At 41.9% G+C, this 20,411-nt stretch overlaps 2 protein-coding genes across 2 annotated transcripts in view; one reads left to right on the top strand and one right to left on the bottom strand.

Moving 5' to 3' along the window:
• RTN4IP1 (reticulon 4 interacting protein 1) overlaps positions 1–20,411 on the top strand; it is a 92,515-nt gene that overhangs the window by 10,071 nt on the left and 62,033 nt on the right. The window lies entirely within an intron of this gene.
• Positions 726–20,365, bottom strand: QRSL1 (glutaminyl-tRNA amidotransferase subunit QRSL1). Its single transcript, XM_053381576.1, has 11 exons — positions 20,209–20,365; positions 18,291–18,450; positions 16,968–17,066; positions 15,330–15,426; positions 13,932–14,108; positions 11,880–12,055; positions 11,661–11,773; positions 9,308–9,500; positions 5,926–6,043; positions 3,273–3,478; positions 726–1,883 (listed from the first exon to the last, which is right to left on the bottom strand). The coding sequence occupies exons 1-11, from the start codon at positions 20,230–20,232 to the stop codon at positions 1,672–1,674; spliced, it is 1,575 nt and encodes a 524-aa protein (XP_053237551.1). The 5' UTR covers positions 20,233–20,365; the 3' UTR covers positions 726–1,671.

Here is a 20,411-nt window from a genome sequence, read left to right as displayed (position 1 = left end):
CTCCTATTTTCTCCATGGTGGTATGGAATTACGGTTGAATGACTGCAAACCCCACTTAACACAAACTGGGAGACTTTCTGAACTTGATTTTGGAAACCATAGTTCCCAGGTTTCAAAAACTGTTCAGAGTGCCTTTGTGTGGGTGTTAACAAGGTTTGTGTTAATATTGATCAGATTCAGAAGGGACAAATGGCTACATTAACGTAAAGGGGGTCGGATGGAAGATATAGTTCTGGGAGCAGCTTCCTAACCTGCTGAGTGTATTATGCTATGACCAGATAAGCCCATCTTCTCAAGAGCACCATCCTAGTGAATTTCATGGTGGGCTGATCCGCTCATATTCAACCAAATCTCTTTTTGGAATAATACAAGCATAAATAGCATTTAGGAGGCTGCACATCATACGTTGTGCTTAGGAAGCAACTACTGTGAACAAAATGTAATACAATGCTATCTTACAAAGTATGCATGTGTAAATCATATCCTTTTCGTATCAGTAATCCAGTTGCCTGTTAACCACTTGTGTATATTTTGTGGGTGAATGCCCTAATTTACATATTAGACAATTAATAAATGACTCATGCCCTGTGCTTGAAAATTGGTTTTTCATTACAAAATGAAATACCTGAAAAGGCCCTCTGAGCTTATCTGTTTCCAGAGTTGAACTGACAACTAGTACAAAATGGGATGCTGTCTTTATGAAGACTGCTAGCTCAATAGGTAGATACGATAATGGGCTCATCATAATCTTTTATTCATGAACCAACCCAATAAACTCTGTGTCTTGAGTTGGTTCACCTGCAGTTACTACATACAGCAGCAGCAGCAGCCTCCATACTTTCTGCAATAATCTTTCCCATCAACCATCCCCCCCCCCCAAATAAATAAATTGGGAGCCCACTCTTTGACTTTCATGCCCATCTGTAAGACATAAACTTTGCATGCAGTATTGCAGTGCTAGCTGGTTAGAAAGTTCTTGCACAGAACTGAATAGAGAGCATGTGGTTCTCTTTCCTTCCAGGAGTTTTGCTGGTTTACAACAACAGTTTCAAAGAAAGGGGCAACTGTCTCTGCTGCAGTTGCATCCCTGCCATAAAGCTAAGTCAGATGGAAGAGACAAAACTGATTCCATAAACAACTAGCAGGATTCCTTATCAGGTATCGGGATTCCTATATCAGACTCTATAGCTGCAGATACTTTGTAAGAAAATTACAGCCTATACTTTGAAATAAATTTAACAGAAATCAATAGGATGTGCATCCAGTGTTTCAGACTTGCGGCACAGAGAGATTGCTTTGTTCCCTCTTTATTTGCTAAACTTCGTAATTGGTGTTAACTCCTATTCAGTAAGATGAAATTATGAAGACCTAAAGTTTTCCTTATTAATGGCTAGGCTTCGTATACACAGTTCTTACACTTATGTGACAGTACTACTCAGGGCAATTCATTTTCAGATGGGAAGCAAACACCATTTTATCACACTGTAAAAACTTGTTTTTCCTTGAAGAAACAGATTTTTCAACATGCTAGCATGTTAGTAATTTTATCACATTGTATTTGGCCAGAACTGAGCTTGGGCTAAATCAAATGGCAATTGGAAGCCGATTATAAACCAGCTCTATTTTAAAAGCTTCTTCACAATCTTTTTTTCCATTGCATAGTTGAACCCATCATGAAAAAAATGCTGATTTCTCCTGGTGAGAGACAGTGTCAAGATGATTCACCATCCCTTGTAGCTCTAAGACAGGGAACTGCACTTGCTTTTCAAACCATTTGGCAACTGTGAGAAGCTGTTCCTCGTGGAATGCGCGGCCAATAAACTGCAGCCCAATTGGTAAGCCTGTCTCTGAAAGTGCGGAAGGAACATTTACAGCCGGTAGCCCTGAAAGACAAAATTGATCATTATTTACATCGTTTGATAAAATCCCACACTATTCAATGGTAAAACAAAAACTAATACACAAGGCATTAATTTGGCATTATTGCTTCTCCTAGCAGCAATATTGCCAGAGGCAGTGGAAGACAGGAGTGCCTGGCATGCTCTGGTCCATGGGGTCACGAAGAGTCGGACACGACTAAACAACAACACAAGCAGCAATATGCTAAACATATTTCTTTCTCATCTACCCTCAATGGGGAGAATGCTCAGGTGTAAGAGGAGAAAGCACATTTTCACTGTCTCATGCTGTAATTAAGGACAAGGCATACACATCTTCCATTTCTAATAGGCTCTTTTTTCAGACTACCTCCAAAAGCATCCAAGATAGCCTCGGCCACATGGATTGGGCTTCTTGAGCAGTTATCCAGGCAGCAAGATTAATGAACCTTTTTGCCTCCACTTTAGGAGTGCAGTAGAATCATAGAATTGTAGAGTTGGAAGGGACCCCAAGGCTCATCTAGTCTGACCCCCCTGCAATGCAGGAATCTCAACACCAATGGCATATACCCATCCAACCTCTGCTTAAAAGCCTCCAATGAGTAGAATTGCCCCCCTTTGTTTGCTATTGTTTTTTTATTGGGGCATCCACACAGTGCTGTCATTCAGTCATTGTCTTTTCCCTGTAGTCCTTCTGCCTTTTCCCAAACAATATTGTCTAACTTTTTTTTTCAGAACAGCATAATCTACACCTATGTAAGTAGCCTTAGAGCTATTCTTCTTTTAAGAGAGTGGTTTTGCTATATGCAGTGACATACCAGGGAACGTCAATCCATAGCTCAGCACACATTTACCATAGCCTTTGTAACAGGTGCTTTTATTACCCTATATATTATTTTAAATAGCTTTCAATTACTGCAGAAACACTCTTCTTGCTAATTTTTATTTTTAAAAAACCTTAAAATAGTGAAATGCCGTGAAAGCACATTATTATGCTATAACATTATAATGCTTTTTTAAAAAAAATTACAAATAATGTGGGGGGGGGGAGAAACCTTTCCTATAATAGTGGTGATCAGTACAGGGTTTTCCCCCAATCATTTTTGCATACTGCTGGGAAGCCTTCAGGAATGCTGCACAAAGAAGATGTCTGTCTGGGAATGGCAAATTCAAGAAGCAAAAACTAAGATTAGATAAGTACCGTATTTTTCGCTCTATAACACGCACCCGACCATAACACGCACGTAGTTTTTAGAGGAGGAAAATCCGTAGGCATGCCACCCGTAGGCATTCCCTCCATAACACGCACAGACATTTCCCCTTACTTTTTAGGAAGAAAAAAGTGAGTGTTATGGTGCAAAAAATACGGTATTTGAACCACTCAGATGTTCTCACCAGCCATGTTGGCAGCCTGAGTAAAAATATCATCCTGAGTGCTGCGGGTTCTGTTATCCTCTTTGATGAATTCCACATATGGTACAGTGTGGCTCATAGTTGTTGGAGTGAGCAAAATATCGACACCAGAATGGAAGACTTTTGCAAAATCAGTGGCAATGAGTCTTCTCACTTTCTGGGCTTTGATGAAGTAATTCTCATAGTTCCTAGAGGGGAAAACACATTTTGTGAGAACTAGCAACAGGACATTGAGTCTTTTAGCCAATTGCAGCATTTGGATGTGTGTGCAAAAATTGCAAACAAGATGTTATCTTTTCTCCCTGAGTCTACAGCTAAATAAAACCAATTAAGTCAAAGCATTGTAACGCTGGCCTCAGTTGTTCAGATAAGAGGACTATCTGACTTCAGTGCTTAGCTACTCTTAGAAATGAAGAGTACAGTTGTACCTTGGTTAACGAACAACTTGCGAGCCAAATGTTTTGGCTCCCGAACGCCGCAAACCCGGAAGTGAGTGTTCTGATTTGCAAATGTTCTTTGGAACCTGAACGTCCGGTGTGGCTTCCAATTGGCTGCAGGAACTTCCTACAGCCAATTGGAAGCCACGCCTTAGTTTCCGAACATTTTGGAAGTCAAATGGACTTCCAGAAGGGATTCCATTTGACTTCCGAGGTACAACTGTATTGCTAATGTTTAAAATCTTGACAAATGAGAAAAGGATAATTTAACCAAACAAGTAGATGCATAGTAACAGTTTAGTGAACGTGGGGTAGTGCAATACTGGACCTCAAATTCAAGTATTAGGTGTGTCTCAGCTGTCTTTTCAGATGTGCTATGCAGCTACTGCTTGTGGCTTTTTTCTCCCTCACCTTCTGGATTATCAGAAGGTTGGATTAAAGTCATCTGCCTCAACATACCTATCTTTACATAGCTAGAGAGAGCCATTCATGTTGCTGATCCTGGTCTTATAGTAGGCCTTTTAGAATGCTTTTCTGCCCTGTTGCATTTCAACGAGACTAGGGTGGAAATGATGATCACAGTTTATTAAGCAAGAGAGTACATCAGATTTTACTGGCATACAAAAGGTAAAGGACCCCTGGACAGTTAAGTCCAGTCAAAGGCGACTATGGGGTTGTGGCGCTCATCTTGCTTTCAGGCCGAGGGAGCCAGCATTTGTCCACAGACAGCTTTCCGGGTCATGTGGCCAGCAGGACTAAACCGCTTCTGGTGCAATGAAACACCATGACGGATATCATGGGCTAAAGAGTCGCATAATTACAATCTTAAGACATGTGAGACATGTTCAGTCTCAGTCCATCAGGACTTGCTTCTAAGTATGCCTGCATAGTTAGGAACACAGCATCATTCATTTAGATCAGCAGCTCACACGATCCTAAACTGCATAATCTTAAGCGCCTATCATTAACTCCAACGTGTATGGCAGTAACAGTTGCCGAAGTGTTGTGATATTATACAGTAATAGCAGGTGGTGCACTCTAAGAGCAAGACACAAAAGGATGGAAGAGTTGAACTAGGGTTAAAATATTTGGCAAAATGCCCTTCTTTACTGCAAAGCAGTTTGGCAACAGGCTATCCAGAAAAGTTGTAATTTCTTTTCTTCTTGAAGGTTTTCAAAACAAGATTGGTACGGTATGATGAGTTGATATGGGCCCCAATCTGAATAGCTTCAGCTATTGCTTTGAGTTTCTTCCTTCCGTCTAAGCACACATTGGGCATCTTAACTCAAATTGGGATTTCTCTTTGGTCATTCCTTCCACCTAACTCACAGCTGCCTTTAATTCCACCTGGTTGCTCAGAGCTTGCACATTTTATGTCACCACCGATCTCCTCTGAACATGTGCATAGGGTCGTCTCACTTTATCCTTGTGAATGTCCTGTGGAGTAAGCTAAGCTGACAGACAGCCACTAGCCCAAAGCCATCCAGGGACCATCATGGCTGAACAGGAATCTGACTAGGTCTCGCCAATCTATCCAGTGCATCACACCAGCATAGGGTTGCACAAACTGTGCTTATAAGGCCTGTTTTGCAAATGCCCCATGATCTTAAGAAACATCTAGAACATTTACCCATCTGAAGGTATTAGACCTCTGGGCTTCTGGCCGCCCACTGTTCACATCTGCTTCTTTGGTCAGCTCTTTCACCCCAGTTGGCCAGGATACTGTTTGATAGCAAGAACAAAATAGCTTTCTTGGGAATTTAACTCAACTGTCTGGGTTGCTTCCGTGAAGTCATTCAAATGGACCTGCAAGAGGGTGAGTCACCTATGATAGTTCCCGCCTTAGCTGACATTTGAACCCAGGTTTCTCTAATCCAAAACACGAGACCAAGGGGGGAAAGGCTTTATAGTTAACACATGCACATAAAGTTGAGGTTTTCACTTCTGATTATTTAAAATAAGCCCCTGGTTAAGAGGGCACATAGGAGAGAATAGAAAACAAGAAAACGCTTAGTAGATTGTGCATAATTTTAGGAAATAGTGTTTTGCTGTATATTACAGCTATAGCAGCATCAGCAATAATAATATTGTCTTAACTGCATGGAAAAATCTGTCCACATGAGTAATTTCACCCTTAACTGAACCACAAATAAAATGCTAGCTTTGTAAATTTGAGCTTTCAAATGTGCTGAACTTACTGTTTTAGCAAGAAGTAGTTTCCTGATAGAATTCTTCCCCTTACAACATCATTAAAGCCTTCCCGGCGCGTGGCTGCATACAAGGCTTCGGTGGACTTGTCAGCGCTGCTGCGGTGCCCTAAAATTAAAAGTCATCAGTGATTTGGAAATGCATCTTAAACCATTCAAAGTCACCTCATGAATAAACAATAGAAATTACTGTGCTGTACAAATATATCCGAGGTTTATTTGCTGCTGTTGCACACAGCTAAATGTCAGGTGCTGTTTATTCATGGGCCAGGAAGCTAAACAAATCACGTGGGTTTCAGCAGCAGAGGCAGCCACACCACCACAAGTAGCTATTTGACTTGGGACAAGTTGAATGGTCTTGGTTGAACATTTTTAGCATGAAGAGGGATAACTGGGAGGCCTTAAATGCTCCCTCACCCAAAAAAAAACTTCCAAAATTTTACATTGTTTGTACCAATTTTCTTGCTGCCTGCTGCCCCTCGGAGCAGCTGCTTTAGTGCCAGGTTTTTGTTCACTCCTCCCCACACATTTTCTTCCTCACACGTTCCCTGAATATCAGGGATCGTGTTGCGAACATGACAGCATTATGCCACAGAACAGCCAGTTAGATTTGGCACTGTCTGATTAGATCCTCTGAGGGCCAATAAAGCTGAATCGGAATGAAAGCAAACTTTCCTTTATAAAATTGTCCTCATTCTGGAAGGGTGTGTGCAATGGGGCTGCGCTTGAGCACCTGGCAGGAAAGCAAAGGGTATGGAGCTGCTATTGCAGGAATGTGGACCTTGAGGATTGCCAGATGTTGCTGGGCTACAATTCCCATCATCCCTGCTCAGCAGTCATGCTAGCTGGGGTTGATAGGAACTGGAGTTCTACAACTTGGAAGGTTCTCCTTTCCTGACCTGGACCATACAGCTTTCCCTGCAGCTTCACCCTTAGAGCTCCTACTATTGTTTATCTGAGCGAGCAGTTTACTCCCTCTTTGGAACCTCCTTCAAAACTTCTGAAAGTGGAAGCCTCTTTTCAGATTGGTGACTGGGACTGTGAAGTTCTGTTTCAACTCAGCCCTAAGGCAGACACATTTTCAGTCTAGCAAGAATAATACAGAGTACGTCAAGGGTACTTATGCCCTGTCAGGGGGTTCATCTGATAATATCCAATAATTCATATTGATTTAGAATATATTATCTAAGATTTGGAAAGGACACAATGAAGTGGCTGCAGATTTGCAGACAGTAAGAGCTGTTCGACAGTGGAATTTGCTGCCAAGGAGTGTGGTGGAGTCTCCTTCTTTGGAGGTCTTTAAGCAGAGGCTTGACAACCATATGTCAGGAGTGCTCTGATGGTGTTTCCTGCTTGGCAGGGGGTTGGACTCGATGGCCCTTGTGGTCTCTTCCAACTCTATGATTCTGTGATTCTGTGATTCTGTGATTCAGCAGGCTTATATGTTTCGCAATATATTTTGACACAAACATTTTGAAAAAGGGCCAGGACTTGTTCAGCTTTGTTATTCTTTTCCTGATAAAAATGCTGGGAACAGGCATTTGAGAGTCAATGTGTTGAAGTACAATATTTCAACTGACTTGGCACTTAAAAAGTACACTGGAAAGTACAGGGAGGGTGATACTGAACAGGAGCCATTGTCTCTGACCAGGAAGTGCAGAGGTTTTTCAATAACATTGTATTCCCTCATCAGTTGACCCTGAGTGCAGAAGAACAATTGAGCTGAACAATGCATGTACTTTGTCCTGCAGAGCACTCTTCCAAGGACACAGCTGAGACAACACTTCTGTCATAATAAAAACATGCTCACAGAAATAATACAGAAAGTTTGGCCACCAGCAGACCTCACTGCAACTAATAAGAGACTTTCCACAGTGCTAAAAAGGCTTTGGCAGAGACATAATCTTTCTGTAATTAAAAAGCACATCAGGTATGCTGGTTCATATTGTGACAGGCTGCACATTTCTCTGACATAATTAATGGATCTGCATTTAATCAACTAGGGATATGCTGTGAATTGAGACTCACAAGCAGGTGTACGTAAGCAGACAAATGACTTAAAGATAATATTTGTTTTAAGTTACTGTACTTGGCTCTAGTTTTTAATGCAGGACTGTCTGCCTTGCAGCTTACTATGGCTGAAACTTGTTGGGGGCAGGTTAGCAGGGCTCAACCAACTTCCTTTCAGATCATCACTCTTTGAACTGCTTCCCAGTTACAAATAAATTAGCCCTGTGTTTACGCTGGAACAGGGCATTCGGTTCAAAAACAGGTCGCCTCTGAGAACTGATCTGTTGCTTCCTTCCCTAACCTTGTTCTGTGGAGACATTGTCTGCCTGCCAAATTTAGAGACTAGTGATTTTCATATACTTTGCCACTCTGCAAACCAAATAATCAGCAAGCCTACAATCAGCTCCAGGGTTTGTGTATCAGTCCTCCTGCTGCTGTGCTTTCCTTTCTCCCAGAAGTAGCACACCATTCACACACATCCACAGTAATCAGTCCACTTTTTAATTATTATTTTTGTTGGTATCTCAAACTTCAGGAGGAGGTATACTACGGTTGATGCTTGGTTGGGTGGAACATGCGCTATAGGCAGCTGCCTGACCTTGCTGGGTGTGTGAGTCCTAGCCATGAGTCAGCCAACCCCTACCTTCAAAGGTGGAAGTTTCATTACTCTGTTTGGGCAGAATGGACAAAGAGAGGAGAGGAAGGGGTTGGGGAAAGTAGAGGAAAGCATGTGTGATTGTCCTAGGTAATGTTTTTGCAGAAAAAACCACTCCTCTTTTGAAAGGTGTGATTTTAACCACAGAAACACATTCCCATTCGAAATGCATTCGGATTGAACTTATTTTTAGTTTAGATTTATTAAATCAATGTGTAGTCATTAGTGGGTTATGGCAAATGTATAAAGTGGACCGACATTGCTTAATCATACTGTGGGGAGGACTAGTCCCACCCCCTCATCTCTCTCTCACACACAGACAAAACACCTCTCCACCACATTAAGAACTCCCACCTGATTTGCATATTGGATGTTTGTAGTAGTTGCTAGTGTTCCAGTTGTGTGCACCGTGCTACAATTCTACAAATGATGTAGATCATATAGAAAGATGCAGGCCAGCGCTGTGAAGGCTTGCAGCCACAGTAAGCAACAGAGAAAGGTGCAGGAGCAATAATGACTGGAAGAAGCGGACTAGAAACAGATCTGACAGCAGGTCTTGCACATCTCATAGGCTGCCCATTAAAGAACAGGAATAATTTATAATATTCTACCCTAGTTGTTCTCGTTAGTAAGGCCTTTTTTGGCACAAGCTCTTGAGGGCAATGAATTTATCTAATTTACATGACACTTGTTGGAAAGAAGCCTTACCGTACTCCAGGCCATCAAATCGGGCCATGTTCGATGCTACTTCTGCCGCACACAGCACATGGTAGCAGACAATGGAGTAACAGGTGTGCGGGAGTCTGACATCAATCACTTTGGCGCCAGCTTTCTCAAAGAGGTCGGCTGCCTTGGACCACACGGCCAGAGTTTGACTAGACAATCCTGGTACGTTGTATTCCTAGAGAAGGGAGAGGGTGAAAAGCATAACCCTCTGCACCAACAACTTTATGTGCATCTTCTCAGTTCTGAGCCAGAATTATCAAGTAGTTTGTAGCATGTTAAACTCCCAAGTGAAAATCTGTCCTTTTCAAAAAAAAGTATTATTGAATACTTCCTTTGGCAGGCAGCTAGGATGGCATGTGTTTGGTTTTAGTTATAGATTCAGTGCCAAACTGCAGCTTGCTTCAGAGGCCAGCCGGTCTTTCTAAGGTAATTGGGAATGGCTGGAATGAGCTGAGTCATAAAGCCCAGGGAACCAAACTGATGAGCTAGGATGCAGTGAATGACGGGGAGCTCATTGGCAAAAGGAGAACCGAGACCTGCCAGGATTTTCCACAAGCCCCAATGCAGATGGAGGACTTTAGGCTAATATAAATAATAGAGGTAGATTTTGAAACAACATGACATATTAAACTAAATGGTGGGCAATGATTGCAAATAAGGCGCAGTTCTGCATTCAGGGATGACCTGGTTCCAGCAGTTTCCATTAATGGCTATTGTGAAAATGTTCCTGCAAATCAGAACAAAATTCTTAGTGTTGTAACCATTTTAAATAACTGTGAAAAATATTAATACTAATTAACAGCTGGTATATAGCTTTCCCTCTTGATTTAGCCAAGCTCTTTTTCAACAGAAGGAGCTGTAAGTTTTCACTACTTCCTGGCAATGAGTTAACAAGCAGGCTGCACCATGGTGATTAAGGCTGCAGTCTTAACCCCCGTTACCTGAGAGGAAGCCTCTTTGAATTTCGCAGAACCTATTTCTGAGCAGATATGGCAAAGATCACATTGTAATTCAACACTTCTTTCTTTCACAGCGTGCATAGTTCTTTCTCTCTTACTTTTAGTACAGTCTTTTGCAGTAAGTCAGAATGGTCAACTATGAGTTTTGGTCCGGATGTTATGAATTTAGTTCTCTAAAAAACCCAATGGGTTTTCAATATCATTGTCCATCTCACTGGGGGGGGGGGGGAATCAAAGTATATCCACAAAAGGAAGGGTGGGGAATCGTGTGTATAACCCAAAATGAGGAACATGTGTAAATAACTTCAGAAGGCAAAAATCCCTCTTCACATTAATATTATTTTAAAGGTGGATACATAATTGCCTTGGGAGTGATGAGCTGCAATGGTGTGTCATTCCCTCCCTACTCCCAAGGGAGGCTGCCCCCATAAGAGCAGCTGCCTTTTAAAAAAATATAATCTTTCTGAAGGGAGTGGCATGTCAACTCCTATCATTGCTTTCAGGGGCACTTGCATATCCATTTACAACAAGTGTGGCAGGAGCCATGCTTCCTGGCTGTTCCTGGTTGTCTGTGCCTATTTTTCCAACACTCAGCCTGCCCCGTGGAATTGGGTGAGTGTCGATTCTGAAGTGAATGTTCCAGTCTTTACACTAGTCCTGGAGGGGCAGCTCAGGGGAGTCCACTTTTGGAATTCACATCCTCCGAATTCCTCAAGCATCCTGAAATGCGAGTGCACATGTCAACTTAGAAGAACACCTTGAAGACTTTGGTTGAATAATTAAATATAATGATTCTTTCAAAGTGTATGTGTGACAGGCATTCAGTGAGTACTTCTTGTTCCTGACAGTTCTGAGGAAGCCCAAACAGAGCGTTTCCTAAAGCATATTTTCATTCTGATTAATGAATGTCGAATAAGACATACAGTACCATTGTTCTTCAACACTGATTGTGTTCTGCGGATTGACTTATTATTATTATTTAAATTTTTATGCTGCCTTTCATCTGAAAATCGCTGGGCGGTTCACAACATAAAAATAAAAAATGAGAACACAAAATACACAATTAAAACATTATGCTTCCCCCCTTTTTCTCGTTTTGTTTTTTATTTTTAATTAGATTAGTTTGTTTTTTATTGTAAGTTGAAAAGTTCCAATAAAAAATGATGCAAAAACAAGAACAAGATCCAAAACAAACAAGTAACCAACCCCACTCCCACAAACACATTTAAGAGGAAAAAGAATGTTAACCAGCCAAAGGCCTGGTTAAAGAAAAATGTTTTAATGACCTATGTCAGTCATAGGCAATAGGAATTCACTAACATTTAATTTTGGTGTTTATTTTCCCCCCTCCAAGTGACTATTTACATACCAGTTACCTTTGGTATGCCTATGCAAAGATCCTTCACATCTGTCAAATTGGGCAGCTGAAATGGGTGGACGGGGTCCTGCACGGTGGTTGAATCTTTTGGATCATGGCCACTGAGTGCCCCTGAAACAAAGCAGAAAGACTCATGAACTACAGGAAAGAAAAGAGAATCCTTGAACCAAACTAGCTTTGAGAGAATTCCCTAGGGAGACAGGTGTAATCATTATACCCAACACGGTGGCTGCATCGTCCACACATCTGGCAAAGATGCCCGGCACATCCATAGAGTTCACCAGCGGAATAAGACCGTGACGGGAAACCAGGCCATACGTTGGCTTCAAGCCAACCACTCCACAATGAGAGGCTGGGTTTCTGGTGGATCCTCCTGTATCAGATCCCAGAGCCCTATGGTTGAAAATAATAATAAGAAGAATGGCAGTCAGGAGCAAACTCTGCATCGCATCCCAGTTTGCTCTGCAAGAACATAAGAGCCTGGTTGGATCAGGCCAAAGGCCCATCCAGTCTACCATCCTGTTCTCACAGGAGCCAAGCAGATGCCTATGGGAATCCGAGAAGCCATTGCATGTCTTCCCCAGGCTGTCTTTGTTTTTTACAGAAACAAGGCATCATGACCTACCAATCACTTCTAACACTTTTCCAATGAAGAAATGCACATGCAGTTAACCACAATACGTAAACTGCTTGGTCTAAGAGCAACATACAGATTACTATTACTGCTGTCAGCCTGTGAAGTGCCTAGTCTGAAAGGGCTCTGTTTTATCTGGAATATATGCTTGCCAGGAAGAAATTCAAAGGGTGCAGTTTTCGCATTGTGTTCCTTCATGGAGTTTCAGCAGACTTTCCTCTCTCATGCAGTTTAAGTACAGAGACCATTTCCAGATCAGGAGCAGACCAAAGTCATCTGAAGGTACATTATATGGCTCAAGGGGATTTAGTTCTCAGAAGCACCTTGATGGGAGATCACTTGGGAGTCTTATGGTGCTGACTTCCTTGAAAGAAGAGTGAGCTATAGATATATAGCAGTGGTTACCAACCTTTTTTTGGCCATACCCCATCTAAGCATCTCTAAAATCCTGATGCCAACCTGCCCCCCCCCCGTAACATATAATTCCTATTATTCAAAAGTGAACTCCTAATCACTATTAATAACTCATTCTAGAATTGCCCCCCTTAAAAATCAAATTGCCCCAATGTGGGGCGTGTGCCCCATGTTGGGAACCGCAGATATATAGCAACAAGCCTTAGAAAGATGTTTTCCTGACTAAAAAGTATATTGTTGCATAAATTTCTGAATTAAATATTAAAATATTATTATTCAAATAAACACTCTACCTTTTAGAATAAACACACAGTGGCTCTATTCAGCTAAAATTAAGCAATCTGAAAAACTATTCTTTCACCCTGAGGGATAGCTTAGTCAGTAGAGCATGAGACTCTTAATCTCAGGGTCGTGGGTTTGAGCCCCACATTGGGAGAAAGATCCCAGCATTGCAGGGGGCTGGACTAGATGATCCTCATGGCCCCTTCAAAACTCTTCTATGCTTCTATGAAAATTGGAGAGTTAAAAATGCACTTAGATTTTTCTCATGAAGACAAATAGGACTTCAAAGCTGGCTTGCGTTTTAAACTTTTTCAAAACTATATTTCTTCACAAAACAGAAAGAAACATCAAACACTGGTATCAGCACAGCTATGAAATGTAGAATAAACCGAGGATGTGAAAAACGTTAGTCTGAAAATCCCACTCTATCTGAATTATTAGCCCACAGCGATGTCAACACAAAAGCCTGGGATGAAAAGGTGTATTATTGTAAGGGATGAGATGCTGTAGCTTTCATTGAATCGAAATTCCTTCTCCTTTTTTTGTGTGCCTGAGTTGCTGGAAAGATCCCACAACAAGATCCTTGTCAAAGAGAGGAGGTTCAGAGGATATTGGCAACATCCTTCCTTCTTTATTGCCACAATAAATCCTTTCCAAGCAATACGAAATGCCCACACGGAGAGGATGGAAATTTGTCTAGAATGACATGGCTTAAGTCAACCTTTTGGACATAAAAGGGGGCTTTACACTGTCCTCAGTACTCCTCTACCAAGTCCTGCCTTATCTATATAGAATAGACAGTAAGGGATCTAATCAGGGACCAGGTTGCTCCTAGGCCCTAGGGTATGAACAGCACTTAGGCCCTTGTTGGCACTCAGCAAATATTATGAAGTTGCATTATGATGCTTTTAATTAAGCTGTTCTAAAAAAGCCTCTTACGTGAAGCATGTGAAAGACGATACGGCAGCAGCACTGCCTCCAGAGCTTCCTCCTGTTATCAACCAGCTGGTGTCTTCATTTTGAGCACTGGGTTTCTGCACACACTTTTCTCTGTACTGTCGTGAGTAACTCCAGGGGTTTCTAACCGGTCCAAATGCCCCATCTGTACTTCCAGAGCTAAGATGAGAAAATCATGGAGAAAGAATACATTGTGGGTAGTATTCAAGAGATAGAGGGACATTGGGGATGATCTTGGAGATGAAATAAGGCAGTCCAATGGGCCATTTCCTTAACTAGGTAAAGGTCACATTGTATTATGCCTTCACTGGCTTCTCAGGCTAAATTACTAGTCAAGGTTAAGGACACAGAAAATTTAGATAAGGACCATCAAGTGCTTAATTCACAGGAAAAGTGCTATGGAAATAATAATGGCTTTTGTTTACAAATAGACACTGCAATGAGTAGTCTACTAAGTTTTACTCAGAGTAGACTAACTGAAATTAATGAACATCATTATTATTATTTATTGAATGTATGTACAGCTCTATACCTGGGGGTCTCAGGGCGGTTCACAGAATAAAATCAAGATATAAAGTCACAAAATACATAATAAAAATAAAAACAACAACCCAATACCCCCCCCAAAAGCTAGGTCCATTATTTTAATGGCTCTACTCTGAGTAAAACTTAGTTGAACGCCCCCTGAAGCTTATCAATTCAGCTACAGATTTAGCAACTTTTTTGTCTCTCTTTCCAAGTACATATGAAATCCTTTGCTCTGAAACAGAACCAAAAAATAAATCGGTTGACACTCCTAAATTTGATTGGTTCACACAGGGTGAACAACCTGAAGCTCTCCTATAGACTCTGGAAAGTTTCACCCCATTGGGAAATCTCTGTTTGAAAAGTTGGAGAGCTGCCACCTGTCAGTATAGGCCAACCTTCTCCAGTCTGCTACCCACCAGAGGTTTTGGAACATCATCTCCCATCAGCCTCAGCCAGCATGACCAATGATCAGGAATGATGGGAGCTGTAGTCCAAAAAATCTAGAGGGTGCCTGTTAAGGGAAGACTGGTGTGAAAATATTGAGTTAGATGAACCAATGGCCTGACCTGGTATAAGGCAATTTTCCATGTTTCTATGTATTTGCAGTGTGTAAGAAATTTCATCCCTGAAGCATGTGACCCAATTTATAAGGTTGCAAAGATAGGCTTGAAACCATGTGGCCAATGTCTGCTAAAATCTCAGAAGCAGGAGGAAAACTGAGCAGCCAGAGCTTTAGCACCACATGATGTTCTCAGCCAAGCATCAAGATAGGCAGTCTTGCATCTGTAGTTAAACAGAAGTAAAGCAACACATCAGGTACCCAACAGCATAAAAATATTTAACTTGGCTTACCCCATGGCAAATTCATCTAAGTTTGTTTTTCCAAGAAGCACAGCTCCTTGATCCAGCAATTTTTGAACTACAGTTGCATTGTAAGGGGGGATATAACCTGAAAAACAAAGACTGGATTGGATGAATTGCTTTATATTACAGCGGTACCTCGCAAGACGAATGCCTCGCAAGATGGAAAACTCGCAAGAAGAAAGAGTTTTCCGTTTTTCGAGGTGTTTCGCCAGATGAATTTCCCTATGGGCTTGCTTCGCAAGAAGAAAGCCCATAGGGAAATCTCCGGGGACCTCTTTTAAAATGCTGGCGGTCGGGAGCAAAGACTTTCGCCCACCGCCGGCCTTCAGAAGGTCCTGGACCTCTTCTGAAGGCCGGCGGGGGGCAAAAGTGTTTGCTCCCCCCCGCCTGCCTTCCCGGGACAGCGGAGACTTCTCCGCTGTCCCGGGCGATCTTAAAATGCTGGCGGACCTGGTCTGAAGGCGGTTTCCATAGGAACGCATTGATTGATTTTCAATGCATTCCTATGGGAAACCGTGCTTCGCAAGACAAAAAACTCGCAAGAAGAAAAAACTCGCGGAACGAATTAATTTCGTCTTGCGAGGTACCACTGTAGTGAGGTTGTGTTTTTTTAATGTGTATGCCATGTATATTACCATTAGTCCCCGTTTACATGGATTCCTACTGAGAATATGACCACCACAGGTATTTCATTGTTTTGTATTATGGGGGTGCACATTTAACTTGTTTCAGGAAACTACCTCAATAAGATTAGATGTTTGCTATCATAGCTGCCTGAGAGAAGATTCTCTTCTCAAAACTGCAGCGTGTCTTGGCAACCTTGACATCTCCCCTCTCTTTATTACTTGTTCCACAAATACTGAGTTCAGCTGCCCAACTAATAATACAGAAGGGTTCTAGTACCCCTTTCAAAGCCTATACAATGATGTGCTCTACTAATAGTAGAAGAGTATAGGGTTTCATACATATTGGCAGTAATCCAGTAAGATAACCAGCAGGTAATAAGACATGTACTGTGCCAGCATTTTTCTGCCCATTTTCAATTCATCATACCTCTTTACTAAACTGCAAACTGTTATTGAGACTACCCCAAGTTTCAAAGTGAAGACAGGGAGGTACGAAGGCTCTAAAAATATTCAAGTGAATCAATGAAATCAGTGGAACTAGTCAGTGCCTGTGGACTTGAATATTAGAGTCTTTGTTTTGGTGTCTGTGCAACATTGGTATCTGAAGAGGTTTATACCTGGTAGCTCAGAGACCAGGGGCAGTGGCGGCTGCTGCCTGGAGGACTCCCAAGGACAGGGGAGAGGAGAGGAGCTTGAGGGAACACTCCACAAGGGAGGGTGTTTGAAAAGGGGTGAGAGGCTGCCAGCTCTGCAGGTAAAGAGTGACATAACTGGGCTTCTGAGCCCCACAGGGGTGCCGCAGAAAGAATGTCGTTGGTCCAGGGAGCTGTGGACTCAAAAAGGTTGAAAACCTCTGATCCAATACATCTACTCATCAACATAGTTATCTACAAAAGAATGAATCCATTTAAGACAGAACCACAGTACTCCTATCTATATCCTTAATAGATTGAGGAGCAGAGCTCAAAGTTGTCAGCTTATCTTAAAAATGCTACTTTACCTTTTAGCATCTTGGATGCACATGTTGTTTCGATTCCAGTTGTGCTGAAGTTGTCTTTCACTGCAAAAGGAATTCCATCCAAATCCCCCAATATCTGACCTATATTACGGATGACAGTGTGAAGATTATTTCAATCAGTGCATCATGCACACAGCCTTATTTAAAGATTGAGGTTGTTCTAAATAATTTTTGACATGTTGTCTGAACTGCTAGACCTGCTGTGCCAGCAGATTTGGAAAAGGTGTGGAAAAAACCACACAGTTGTCTCTCAGTCTCCTAAACCTTTTGTTCTTGCTACCCCTTCCCCCCTAGCACAACTGTGGATAGTGCTAGGTCAGTAGTGCTGCAGCTATGGTGTAGCACTTAGGAATGTGAGCAGCTTGGCCACAGAGCACAGAAGCAGCAGTGGGGCTGTCCTCACATGCCAATGCATTAGTTCCAATACCAGAGCAAAATAACATGCATTATGGGTCTTGTTTTCAGAAAAGTGAACTGCTGCTATGGTCAATAGAGTGTAGGATTGGGTGCATCAGTTCTCACTTTTTGGTTTACCATTAGAAATTTCCCTCAGTTCTAATTTGCTCTACAACATTTTCAGCAACCCTCCCATCACAACAAGAAAGGCATTTTGTAAATGAGGTAAGTTATGAGCTACTTTCTTTAACCATAATGGCTAGACTTTTTTCTTATTTAACAACAGAGGATGCAGAAATCCAAATGCTGTACTAGGTTTCAGAGTCATAGGACCTACCAACATCATTTTTTCTGCCTGGGGCACTTTTAATGAAATGCCTGCTATTGTTTTGCCTACAAGTCTAAGTAGGTCTCTGGCCTGAGTAGTGCTTTAATGGGCATTCCAAGGACAGGTAGTGGGTGAGATTGAGCTGGCCCAAGAGCTGCTAGATCCAAACCTGATCTGAAACAGTGCAAGCAGGGCTGGCCCAAGACATTTGGCACCTGGCCACCCCCATCTCCACCTGGGAAGAAGGGGTAAGTGGAAATCTATATCAGGAACAAGGGGGAAATAAAGATCTATATCAGGATCTACTCCCCCTGCGGATCCAGCCACCTGAAGTGGTCACCTCACTTTGCCTCATGGGTGGGGCAGCCCTGAATGCTTGTTCATATTAAATCATAATTTATTTTAACTATAGTTTAATGTAATGTGCGAATAAGGCCTAACTAATATCACAGAAATACAGCGAAGTTAGCTGTACTCCCCCCCCCCCCGCCCCAATACGAGTAAACAAATATTCCGGGCAGAAAGTGTAAGGATCACAGCCAACATACTTTAAGGAAGAACAATTGTTCAGCAGAAATTACCTTGCCTGTATCTCTTCTCCGATGCCTCAGCCTGTTTTAATGCTGTGTCTTCTGCTACAGTGATATAAGCATTAAGAAATCTGGTAGCTTTTATTAAGGAGAGGCATTTCTGACACAGCTCTGTTGGACTCACTTGGCCTTCCTTGAGTGCTATAGATATCTGAAACATCAAAATTTTCTATTTTTAGCAGAATTTCAAGAGTAAGCTTTAAAGAACTATGTCTACTTGGTTTTCAAAGCAGCTTCTCTACTTTGTCTGTACTTACACTACCTTTGATTGAACAAGCAACAACACGAGGATATTATGTGAAATATAACTATTAAAATGTGCAATTGTATAAAATGGCCTCAAGATGTGAACTAAATGTGGAGTAATATTGGAGTTGGTTTACCAAACAGGTGAGTAATGAGGTCACAAATGATTTCTCAATACTATTATCTGTAGATGCTTTGTTAGGTAATCACTTTATATTTTACATTATAGCCACCCCAGCAGTTAGTCTACTTTATTTTTAATTTTCTTTTTGCCATCACCAAAATTGGTCCCAGATCTTGGGGGCCAAAAAAATGGCATGCAAGGAACAAATCAGATGCCTGAACAAAGAGTTAGTCACCCTGCCCAATAGTGGGCCTACATCTACCACAGCGCTCCCCAGCTCTGCCCATGGAAAGATCTACCACTGGTTGTGTTTCCTCTGGCAGTGATTCCAAATGCTTTCTGTTCCTTTGCAAGTCCCCAGGTTTAGGCTCTTTACCTATACCAGCCTGGAGGTGTCATGCACAATCTCCTCAATTAGGGTTCTTCCACATTGCCAGTAATTTTGGGTGGGAATCAATTACAGACAGGCAAATTCTGGTTTTGTGATTACAGTTGATTAGAAGGTCTTGCATAGTAACCGACATAGCAGCCAAACAGGCTAGCAAGTGGGGTATCTTGTTGTTACTAGATACGTCTATATTTGCCGAGGATGGTACACTATCAATACACTGGTGTTAAGTTCACTAATTTAAAAAAAAAAATATCAGAAAGAAATTATGTATATTTGAACAGTGCAATCCTATCTATACATGTTTACTGAAAAGTGCCCCACTGCGTGGCCTTATTTCTTCTAAGCGTGCATTGGGTTGCACCGATCGTATATAGGTAACCAATGTGTGCTGTTATTGTTTTGACATGCTTGGAATTTAAAAAATATAATTGTATTTTTAAAATACAATTATGAACATGTATGTTTACCAGCAGCTAGAAATAAAATTAAAAGAAAGGGAAAATATGCTTAATAGACTGTACAGTCAGTAAATAAAAGTTCTTTATTGTCAAATTAAGATTCTTTTAAAGCCTGAAATGCAAATGATTGAGTTTTGTTGGGCAGAAAATTCATGCTCTCTCTGTAGATATTTCTCAGGGAAATTCTGCTAGAGTGCCCCTGCCCCATCGCTGCCGCTGCCGTAGGACTGGAGGTGGTGGAATGTAGGATTCACTTATGGAAAACTGGAGAAAACAGCTCTCTTTTAGCAGGCATTATTAACTGTTTCAGGGCTGGAAATATCTGTCACTTGAATTTCCAGCTGCGAACTGACCTTGGTATATAAACAAAATCACATTCATGATTGCCTTGCTTTTAATCACGTTTTGCTGATGTTTCATGTACGCAGCAGGCAGAAATCCGACAGGTGAAGCTTTCCATAGCATAAAAATGCAATAAATGGAAGCGCTTCGTGGGTTGACTGTCTTTCCTGCAGCAGGAACCGAATTGCTGTCGAAAAGCAAGCAATGCCCACCCGCTAAGAGGGAACTCTGCCTAAAGAGAGAACCGAGCAGGAAGATGAAGCCTGGGAAGAGGGGCGAATAGCTTGCTCCGTCCACGGCAGCGGTGCGGGGAGTGGGGGGAAGCAGTCAATCCCAGCGTCGCCTCACCTCTTGAAGCGAAGCTCGCAGCATTTTCTCTACCGATCCGGAATAAAAATAATCTAGTGACCTCGCGAAACTTCACCCGTATTAGTAGCTCCTGTTACCGGTAGTTTGCGAACGAGTTCATGGGCGCTGCCATCTTGAATAACGCGTTCTAACATCTGCGCCTCTGATTGGCTCAGACTTTCGGGATTGAAATGATGTTGTGT

This window comes from Podarcis raffonei, chromosome 3 (genome assembly GCF_027172205.1).
Source record: "Podarcis raffonei isolate rPodRaf1 chromosome 3, rPodRaf1.pri, whole genome shotgun sequence".
Lineage (NCBI taxonomy): Eukaryota > Metazoa > Chordata > Lepidosauria > Squamata > Lacertidae > Podarcis > Podarcis raffonei.
Note: the sequence above shows the minus strand (reverse complement) of the source record. Positions and strands in the feature narration are given on the sequence as shown.

What these genes read in the sequence shown, in the direction of transcription:
- QRSL1 (XM_053381576.1), bottom strand. Translation starts at nt 20,232, where the DNA reads ATGCTGCGAGCTTCGCTTCAAGAG. An exon ending in CGATGCAGCCACCGTGTTGG is followed by an intron (nt 11,774 to 11,879) that starts GTATAATGATTA and finishes GCTTTGTTTCAG; the next exon opens with GGGCACTCAGTGGCCATGAT. An exon ending in AACTACTTCTTGCTAAAACA is followed by an intron (nt 3,479 to 5,925) that starts GTAAGTTCAGCA and finishes TTTCCCCTCTAG; the next exon opens with GAACTATGAGAATTACTTCA.